The sequence below is a fragment of the Symphodus melops genome, assembly GCF_947650265.1.
Source record: "Symphodus melops genome assembly, chromosome: 11".
In the NCBI taxonomy this organism is placed as follows: Eukaryota; Metazoa; Chordata; class Actinopteri; order Labriformes; family Labridae; genus Symphodus; species Symphodus melops.
The window spans coordinates 2,049,007-2,059,259 of record NC_136701.1 but is presented as its reverse complement, the minus strand read 5'-3'; the positions used below and the strand labels follow the sequence as shown (position 1 = coordinate 2,059,259).

Genomic DNA, 10,253 nt, shown 5'->3' with positions numbered 1-10,253 from the left:
TTTGTCCCCGGGGTGCAATTCAAGGGCACACAGAGCAGCATGACTGTCTAGATATATAAGTCAATACAGGTCGTGATGGACATCATTTAACGTGCGAATGTACACGTACGCAGATGTAGGTCTATCTATAAATACATAAAGCTATTTATAATGAAAATACCTGTTTGAACTACAGTATGGCTGGTGTGTGTTCTCTCCGTGTGTGTGGGGCCTTTAAGTCGATACGTTTGTCAGATGAAGCTCAACCTCGAGGTGACACCGTTCTTATTTCTGTTCTTCCCCTCTTATTTTGAAACTAACAATAAAGTTCTTTATTAAGTATAAAAGTGAAGTTTACTCCTGCAGCACTGTACGATCACTTGTGAAGAGAAAGATAAGACTGAGATCAGACTTTAAAAACAACAACATAATTTTAATCGATGACAAATACTTTATGAATCACCATCCGGATATTGTTTTGGAACAGGGATGGGGAGCAACAAAAAAAGCTAACACTTGATTAGCATCTTGAGGAATCATTTACAACCTTATCAATCTGTTAGCATTGAATATGTTGTTGGCAGTATTTTAGTCATTCAGTCGTAAACATTACACAGTTCATCACAACAATAACGGCAAATGAAATTCTTCCCCTCCACTCGAATACACTGTGCTCAATTTCAACTATTCTCTGACCTAAATTAGGAAGTGTGTTTAACACTTAATGAGCACGTCACCATTTACTCCGACACCTCCTCTTTGTCGGGGAACGTCTGCATGTAGAGCTCAACCATAGCGTCCAAATCAAACACGACATCAGAGTTCATGTTCAGCAGAGCGAGACTCTTTGATTTGAACTTGTCAGGCGTGCTCTCCAAGTACAGCCGGAAGTGCTTGTAGGCCACATCACGCGCCTCCTCCAACGCCAACGTGGGAAGAACGCCGATCAGTCTCATGACTGCGAGCATGTTGGGGAAGAACTTCACGTCGGCCAGCTGCAGGGCTTCGTGGAGACTGGAGGGCAGAGTCTCACCTTTGGCCTTTTTGCTCCATTTAACCCACCAGCAGTGCAGCTCTGCAGAGAGGGTTCCTGCGTTTGGGATGTCGTTCTTAAACACTTGCACACAGTCTTCTTCTGGCTCGGTGGACTTTTTCTGCTCTATGGCAGCAGGGACCAGCGACAGACACCTCAGAGCCTTCAGGTGGTCCTCACTGAAGAGTTCATTCAGTTCGGCGATGACGTGGTTCACCACAGGAACCGACAGGTGCTCTTTGTAGTACGTCTCCGGCCGGACGCCTCCAGATTCCAGCTGGTGTTTTCTCAAGAACGAGCGGGGAACCTTAACTGGGATCTCCATGGCGGCAGCGAGGTTCACAGCCTCGTCGTTCCAGAACTCGTGGTACACATCCATGTTGTCTGACACTTCTCTGAGAGCGTGCAGTACGGCGTTCACGGTGGTCGCAGCAAAGTGCACTTCCGTCGCTTGACCGTGCAAGTTCTCCCCAAACGCTCGAGTCAGCGCCAGAACGTTTTTCAGCACGATCAACGCCACGATGAACTCAAAGTCAGTGAGTGCTTTGGAGATCTCTAAGGCGTCGTGCGTGATTTGATCGCACCACCTCATGTCCTCGTTGTCGTGCACGCTGTCCACACAGAGAAGCAGCGCCTCCAGGATTTCCAAGGCCACCTCAAACGCATCATTTCGTTCGGTCCAGTTGGTTTTGCATATCTCCTTCAGCCTCTGGGCCGTCTCCTCTTTTTCCGGGTAGAAGATGGAGATGGCGTGCTCCAGCTCGAGCTGCAGCAAAGAGGACTGACTGAAGAACGAGTATATCTTCGTCAAGGTGGACGTGACAAGTTGAACCCCTGACAGAGCCATGCCGCTCACCAACGTCATGTTCAATGTACGAGTAGACCTCAGAGACAGCACAGCCGTGGGATATCGCTCCATCAGCTTCGCACCGAAGGTTTTGATTTTACTAAAATGCGTCCCTGAGCAGGAGTGGGCTTGCCCCCGACACTGCTCCAGTTCTAAGCCCCATTTGTCCGTCATTTCAGAGAGCAGCTTCTCTGCTAACGCCTCTCCCTCTCCTTCAAAGGGCAAGAATCCTGCAAATTTCTCCCGCTGGCGGTTAGACTCGTCTACGTAACGGAGGAAGACGGGGAGGAACCATTCTCCTGAGATCTGCACCGGCTCATCAGTGAGTAATGAGAAGAAGCCGTTGAGTTTGATTTCCTCCACCAGCTTGCTGTGGATGTATTTCTCACACACCTCGGTCAGCTGATCGAGCCTCCCCGGGGAGAAGAACTCTTTATTCTCGTCATATCGCTTCTTCAAAACTTCATCCCCACAGTTCATACGATATTCTAACAACGCCTCAAAGTTGCTTGAACCGTGACTTTCCTGTTTGTCGTCGCCGGGCCCTGTTGGAGGAATGCTCTGCCCCCCCAACAGCACAAGAACCTCAAATAAAGACTTCAGGTTCTGTTTGTTTTCGTGCTCCTCTGGGAGCGTCTGGACGTCTTCCTTAGCTGACTCTGTCAGAGACTTTTTCATTTCTATACAGGGAGACAACAACAGAAATTAAATTCACTTTAAAAAAAAAAAAAAAAACTGGAGGTGGGAGTCATTGTCTCATTGTCCTGTAACAGGCCCATGATCCATACGTGGAAAAAAAAAAAGGAGGAATATCATACATTTGGAAAAGAGCGCCGGAGATGACAACAGTGTGTTTCTGAAAAGTTAAGACGCTGGGCGCTGCAGTTTTTTTGCTGCTGCAAGAATTCTCTATTCATTGAAAACAATCGAAAAAAAGACGCTGGTGCTCAGAAATGAACTCGGTGGACACGGGGCCATAAACGTGTTTGTTGATCATTTTATTTTGTACTTACTTTTCCTCCCTTTACTCGCCGTTTCATCTTCTTTGGTCTACAAAAACAATCAGAACAAATGATTATGACATAAAGACAACAAGCTCATCTATTGTTCTTTCATTTATCAACCATTTTCTTGATACATCTTTGAGATGAATAGTCTTTAAATGAGCAGAACATTTTGAACAAAAATCTGATCAGTATTTTCAACGTTTTCAGACATCCTGTTTCATCCACAACCCGAAAATATTCTTTTAGCTTTTACAAAAAGAGTCATATTTAGGTCGCTGAAATCATAAAAAAATAGACTTTTTTTCTGGTCATAATTAGTCATCATATGTGACATTTACCAACTACAAAAAAGTTCACAAATCATCCATGAATTGTTGGAAATCTAATAGAAAAAATAAATCTGAAATAAAACAAAAAAAGCACATTTCTTTTAACCCACCGCCACTTTGCTGCGCTTCCCCTGTCCATTACTCGGTTGACTCAGCGTTGCAAAGATGGTCGGCACGGCGTCGTCCTTCAACACGGCACTCCGAGCGTCCTGAAAAGGAAAAACAAGACACAAACAATATTCACTTACACAGCCCTTATAAAGACCGAGAACATCGTCACACACATTCAGGGGGCACCACATACAAAACTCTATCAAAGGAATAATTAGTGAAATAATATTTGACTTGATGAAAACATGAAGTCAGGTTGTACTACTGTTCTCTGAGTCGTCAAAGGTTTACATTTTGAAAACTCACGTTCTCAATCATCGATGTTTCAAAATGTTTCCCACAGAGTCTGTAGAGTCTGTACAGCTGCTCCGCTGGTTTGTCTGACAGATCTTCTCTTTGACATTTTTCAACCCACTTCTTGGACCTGAAAGGAGAATAAAACCATGGTTGTTAAAAAAAAAAAAAAAAAAAAAAAAAAAAAAAAGAACACAGAAATGGTAGATCTCAGACGTCCCTTTAAAATGTGCTACAAACTGAGAGTTTTATTTTGTTAACAGTCTCCGCTCTCATTGTCAACACATCTTATTTGATTTTCTTATTCTTTCTTTTAGATTCTGGGAAGGTTTAAATGTGAGCAAAAAGAAATGATCACAAAAAATATCAACAGAAATGCATCTTTGAGGTTACGCTGTTTCACATCTAACAGGGACTTAACATGTAAAAGGAAAATTATACTATCAAAACTTAACACACTCAAGCCATAGAGAAAACATGTTTAACTCCAAAGAGCTCATACAGAGAGCAAAGAAGTATTTCATTACAAAATATTAAGAAAGTCATCGACTCTTTTTAACTGCATGCACCTGGCCAGACACGACTCTTACTTCTGTGATGATAAAGTGTCTGAAGTTTATATTGAATGATTTGATTAAGTGTCCTTATTGCTCCACATACTCTGCAGAAGACTCATGTTCATGAGCTGCAGACAAACTTTCACATGAGCTGTAAAATCCAGCAGCATGTTGTCTTTGACATATTTTACATCGTCCTGCCTGTGATGTAAATGTTAAACCAATTGTAAAGGCGTTCATATTTTGAATCTGTCAAACTTTGAGTTGAGTGTTTGATGGATGAGATGCAGGATAACATACGGGCATTATTACCTTTCTGGATCAGTCGGAAACCGGAAGAGAGGCTGAGGTTCCGATCTTCCGCCGAGGCAGTTCGGCACGGCGCACTGATTCTGCATTTTAACTGTTTATTGTATAAACCAGGTTGAAACGGAGAAAGCACAACTGTGATGCTAATGCTCGTTAGCTATCAAGTCACGTGAAGGAGCAAGTTAACTTCCGTTTTATTTTCAAAATAAAAATAACCTTTTGAGTGGATGACATGCGTCTTTACTGCATAACTGTGATACAAAGATTATTTTATTATCTGCAAGCTTCTTGGTAAACGCTTTACTTCCTGCCACCGACAAATAGCCCAGAGTTTGCTTCTCTTTTTTTGTAGTTATTTGAATTTTATTTTGAAAAAAAAAAGATTTTCTACCTCGTGCAAACAACTTTTTTTTTTCAAAAACATGAACCAAATCGCGCGCTTAGATTTCCCACAATCCTTAGCGGCATTTTCAAATACCCACAGAATCAAACATGCCCAGGCATATTTAACTGATTTCGACCAAACACACGTCCTTAGTAAAGCTTTATAGAGTTATAATGATTATTACAGCATGTTTTATGTGTTCACAGTTTTATATAATATAATTTTATATAATTAATTGATTGATTGAGAGGAGCAACATAGATTATAAGTGGGTTCACTCTCTGCTATTGAGAGACATGCTGCACAAACAGCATGCATTACTGGACAGATGTCAGAGTCGAGCTGCGACACAGGGAGAGCAGCAGACAGAGTTCTGTGCCGCCTTGCTCAGCGGCACCTCGGCAGTACTCTGGAAGATATCTGCTACCTCTCTGGCTACCAGACCTACATCAGAACCCTTACAGACTGAGTCACTGCCAACCCGTCCTGTCCTTTATACTGTATAGGAATATGTGCAGTATAGCTACACAGTTCAACGCTGCTCATATTTGAAAAAAAATGTTCATTCAATTCCTTGCAGCCAATTAGAGACAGAGTAGGGTAGGAAAAATACAGCATAGCCTACTACTGAAAATTGGCAATCAATCAATGATGTGAATCCAAATATGTATACATAATATTTCATTTACATTTGTTCAGGTTGTATAATGAAAATAAAAATTATCACCGGAAGAAGAGCTGTTTGAAAAGTTTTGATGAATAAAAATATTTTTTGTGGCATTTGAGCAAGTGTGCGAGCCTTATCTTCTTCCTTCAGTTGTATAATATGTAATTGACATTCAGTTCATTTAGAAAGGGGACTGCACATTAATAGAACTTATGATTTTATATGGGTAAAAATGTCATTGTGCAATGTTTCATTAAACAAAATGAACAACTGGAAATGAATTATATTTCATACACAGACCATATCAGAGAAGAATAAGTGACAAATAAGTGTGTATAATGTGTATTTATGTAGTCAGTAATAAAGAGCATTAAGAAAGCTCAGAGGCAGACTGTATAGTAGGACAAAGCTCAGAAGTAAGGTCATTGACTGGTTACATGTTGAAGAAACTCTCACCCTAATTCTTTATTAGCTGTGATGTTTCGTCCTGCTTTGGGCGTGTTTTGGGGGGACCGGTCTCTGAGCATGGACCGGTACTAAAGGAATCCTATTTGGGTTCAAACATTCAAACAGAAGAACACGAGGTTTGTTTTGAAACGTCTGATGCTCTAACATGCAACTTCTCGTTCTAAATTACAAAGCCCCTCTATTGGTTGGTTTTGACATCTCGCGATACTTTATTGACCAATCGCAGTGCAGCCGCGACAAATCAAATCGAATGCGCTTTTGGGCAGTCAGGCAGTCAGACAGAGGTGTTGCTGTTCAGTTGAGGAGAAGTCTCTCCTCGTATTTAACACTACAAGGAAAGGACGAGAGTGTAAGTGAACATTTCATCTTTTCTACACTTTAAAACTCGGACAGTGTTTGTTTATAGCTAACAACAACCCCTGACACTGGCTTTTTCCAAAGCGGTTAATTATGGACTAACGTGTAATGATATGAATGAATGTTTTTGGATAAACATTCCCGAACGAGGTTAACTTTACTGACAAACACTTGGAAACTAAATAATTTGCATTGAAATGTGATTTATTTTAATGTATCAAATGCTATAACGTGTTTGCTAAAACTACTGTGTCACACGAGGGTCAATTCAAGTTTAAGCCCAGCGCGTATTACGTGTTTAACCTGTTTTATTCAGTCACGCTGATGTATTCTTCTGTTTACCATCTAGAAGTCTCATTTATTAACCTGGTTGAGGCTTTACCATGGACATCGTCACAGTTTCAACAAGAAACTACACCAAAAAGAAGGTATGAATGTATAAATAACCTGTAACCCTGAATCAGGCTCACCTTTTACCCCCAAACTAACCCACCTTTTTGTGTTTGTTGTTTTAGGAAAACAAGGAAAATGCTCAGCCGACACTTGGAAGCAAGATGATTTCTAAAAGGGAGAAAATTTCGGCTCCTCCCTTTCAACTGAAAAGCAATAAAAAAGAGGAGACCCTGGCCAAAAGTGTTCCGCTTAAAGCCAAAGAAAAACCAGCAGAAACAAGGTCAACTTCTGGTCAGGCTGTGAAGAAGACCGTGCCGAGAAATGTGAAAGGAGCTCCAGTTACTGAGGTCAGACAACGTCAAACACACAGCCAGACCTTCCTCTCTGAACAGGCTGTAAAACACAAAAAGATGGTGGCAGGAGCTGCAAAGCCTCCAGCTGCAGTGACGTCATCCAAACCTGCTCCTGGGACGTACAAAGGCAGGATTGTCCAGTCGAAAATCGGATCCATTTGGAAGTCGAGCGTCGCTGTGGGCGGGGCAGATCCCAAACCGTCAGCATCAAAAACAGAGATCCAAAGGGTTGAACATGTGACTAAAATCAGGTCCAAGTCTGTGACTGACGCGCTAGGCACACACAAGCCTGCACCTATAAGGTCCAAGTCAGTGTCCGAGAAACCTGCTGAGGTGTCCAAACGCCCCGTCACCAGCCGTCCTCCTGCCGGATTCCACTCTGCTCGGCCTCCTGTCAGAACCGTCCCAGCAACTCAGACCAGTACCAGCACCAGAAACATGAAAGTGGCTCCCATCAAGGCCAGCGGGAGTCTGAACTCAAAGCCGAAGGTTTCAGTGCCGGACAGGAAGGTCAGCAAACCTCCTGTCACGAGCACCATCAGTCAGTACAGATTAAACGTGGAGAGTGCTGAGGAGAGAAGGTAACTTCAGTTTACCAGATTTAAAAACTTTGATACAAATCTATTTAAAAAACAATATTGATGCCACAGCAACAAATATGAGTCACAGGCACCCAATGTTGATGACCTGAAAAATCAGGCAAACTTCTGCACACTGTTACAGTGTGGCAGCGTTTGGTTAAAAATACAAGTGATGATTTGAAGGTTGTGTTTTTCAAGCTCCAGTGATTTTTCGATCCCACTGGGGTTTTTTTTTTGTGTGTGTCGAATTTGACAACCTTTGCATTCAAATTCATGTTTGCTCTTCTGTCCTCTGCAGAGCTAAACTTGAAAAGTGGAAGGCTTCCAAGGGCAAGACGTTCAAGAGACCGGCCATGACGGCAGCAGCACAACCGAAAACCAGAGTCTCTGTGAAACCTGACCGTGGGTCTAAACCTCAGAGTCAGTCTCTCGTTAAGACTCGGCCGGCTCAAGCAAGCAGCGTTGATCCTGAGCCTGTTCTGGACGCAGAGAAGCCGGTCCCTGCTGCTGATCTCCGGGCAGATACCTGGAGAGCAGCGGTGGACTCACACAGCCAGACTCCAGCGGTCGTGAACACGACGCTGGACTTGCTGGAAAACTCTGATGATGCGTTTTTTGGCCAGCAGGACGGCGTGGATGACGTAAGGACACGGCTGTTCTTCTCTCACTGCATTTTAAAGTGTCGCCTTCCACAGCTGCTAAAGATGCTCTCGCGTCTGTGTTTTCACCCTGACAGATTGTTGTGAACCTGTGCGACGCTTTGGAGGCCATGGCCACGCCCTCAGGATGCAGTGATGGTGAGTTCACACGCGTCTGACTTCAACGCTGCACTGTAGGTCTGTTCCTGAAGTTTGAAAAACGAGCCACATGTGGTCCAACAACAACCATCTGCTGAGAAAATGAGCCCTCATTAACCAGAGGCTGATGGCATAGAAACAGTTTGAAATATGCAGAGATGGAAAAAGAAGGCAGGTGGAATTAAGCATTTTTTAATGTGGCTAAATTAAAAAACAACAACCTCAATTTATTATGGCATTAGCCCCTTTTTGTGATTGTCAAAAAGTTGACGCCACGTCTTAAAATGATCGTCTTTAATAGTCATAACTAAGAGTGTCTAAAAATACTGAAGCTTTCACAAACATCTTCAGATCATCAGTCTTTTTTTTTTTTAAACAAGCTGCAGAGAGAGAAAGCACACGTATATCATCTAATGAATAAGGACGGGTGTTTAAAAAGTCAGTGTTGGGGCGCCGGTGGCACAGCGGTTGGTGCGAGCGTCCCATGTACGGAGGCTGTAGTCCTCAATGCAGGCGGCCGAATGTGACATGCATGTCAATCCCCTGTCTCTCTCTCTCCCTGGTGTTAAACTCTACCCTCTGTCCTGTCTCCACAATAAAGGCACACAAATAAATGTTTAAAAAAAAAGTGTGTGAACAAACAGAAACGAGCATAGTTTGAACAGTTTCTACAAAGATCTAGAAGACTTGATTTAGAAAACTAACCGAACGTCTTGATCCTGTTTGAAGGATGAAAAATGCCTCCAGCGTTCTCTCTCATTCATGTCCAGGTGACTAAACATCTCGGAGTGAGTTTGATCTACAGGATCAACAAAGTGACGAGCAGCTGAGTTCAGAGAAGAGGGACTGTCTGATCAGCATCTTCTGTTTTTAAATGAAGCTGCTTCACAAAGGCGACAATATAAAAGAAGACGAGTCAGGGAAACCACCCACACAAAGTTTTTAAAGTTGACAAAAGCAGGACCTGCACTTCATGCTTTCGATACTGTACATGCACACAAACACTCTTTTTCCCTCCCTGCTCTCTTTAGAAGAGTCCCGGACGACAGACGTGTGCAGAGAGGGTGACGCTGAAAACGGCAATGAAGGCAAAGAATGTAAAGAAGAGGATCTGAAGGATGACGAGCCTGAGGACGTCGGCGAGCCGCCGAAGGTTGAGCAAATGAAGGATGAAGAGGAAGTGGAGATGGACGATGAAGGTGCGATGGAGGCGACGCCGAACAAGGATGACGCATCGGTAGTGAAGTACAGCGTGAAGACCACGCCGTACCTGCAGAGGTCAGTCCTTCCACTCGCCTCTTAGTCGAATGTTTCATGAGGAAACCTCGAATTGGTCGCTTGTTTATTTACCCTTTTATTTTTTTTAACTTTTGTTTCAGTGTGAAGAAAACAATCGAAGGAGAAGTCGGCTTGAGCAGATCCAGGAAGAAGAGCTGCATTAAAGATCTGAAGTTTCTAACCCCGGTGCGTCGATCCTGTCGCATCGAGCGGAAGTCGTCTCACCTGCCCGCCATGCTGCAGGATCACGACCCCTGCGTGTCGTCTCTGGCCGGGCTGGCGCAGCTGGACGATGATCCAAACGCCTACATCTTCAGGAAGAACCCGGCACTGCTGGAAGACGTGCCCGACCAGCTGTGAAGTCAGAACTGTTCTAAAAGAATCCTTTATAAATGTACAGGACTGGAGCTCGTGGACACTTTATACTGTCGTGTTTGAACGTGGTTTTATTTTAATGTCATTATCAGCCTTTGAAGAGATTCTCTGTTTTCTGGTCTGAATGTATAAT

General features: G+C 43.3%; 3 protein-coding genes across 3 annotated transcripts in view; 2 read left to right on the top strand and 1 right to left on the bottom strand.

The window, feature by feature from the left end:
• uvrag (UV radiation resistance associated gene) overlaps positions 1-10,253 on the top strand; it is a 249,468-nt gene that overhangs the window by 212,568 nt on the left and 26,647 nt on the right. The window lies entirely within an intron of this gene.
• On the bottom strand, positions 392-4,738 carry thap12a (THAP domain containing 12a). Its single transcript, XM_079355364.1, has 5 exons — positions 4,470-4,738; positions 3,613-3,730; positions 3,306-3,404; positions 2,873-2,909; positions 392-2,539 (listed from the first exon to the last, which is right to left on the bottom strand). Exons 1-5 carry the CDS (start codon positions 4,553-4,555, stop codon positions 720-722), a joined length of 2,160 nt encoding a protein of 719 aa, XP_079211490.1. The 5' UTR covers positions 4,556-4,738; the 3' UTR covers positions 392-719.
• LOC306831653 (uncharacterized protein) lies at positions 6,215-10,126 on the top strand. Its single transcript, XM_079355847.1, has 7 exons — positions 6,215-6,335; positions 6,693-6,771; positions 6,859-7,670; positions 7,969-8,311; positions 8,407-8,467; positions 9,499-9,745; positions 9,847-10,126. Exons 2-7 carry the CDS (start codon positions 6,727-6,729, stop codon positions 10,103-10,105), a joined length of 1,767 nt encoding a protein of 588 aa, XP_079211973.1. The 5' UTR covers positions 6,215-6,335; positions 6,693-6,726; the 3' UTR covers positions 10,106-10,126.

Bases quoted from the DNA above. Each gene is read 5' to 3' on its own strand.
- thap12a (XM_079355364.1), bottom strand. From the start codon at position 4,555: ATGCAGAATCAGTGCGCCGTGCCGAACTGCCTCGGCGGAAGATCGGAA. The intron at 3,405-3,612 runs GTGAGTTTTCAA...TTTCCTTTTCAG, and splicing joins AAACATCGATGATTGAGAAC to GACGCTCGGAGTGCCGTGTT. The intron at 2,540-2,872 runs GTAAGTACAAAA...CTCCCTGTATAG, and splicing joins GGCGAGTAAAGGGAGGAAAA to AAATGAAAAAGTCTCTGACA.
- LOC306831653 (XM_079355847.1), top strand. From the start codon at position 6,727: ATGGACATCGTCACAGTTTCAACAAGAAACTACACCAAAAAGAAG. The intron at 7,671-7,968 runs GTAACTTCAGTT...TGTCCTCTGCAG, and splicing joins GAGAGTGCTGAGGAGAGAAG to AGCTAAACTTGAAAAGTGGA. The intron at 8,312-8,406 runs GTAAGGACACGG...TCACCCTGACAG, and splicing joins AGCAGGACGGCGTGGATGAC to ATTGTTGTGAACCTGTGCGA.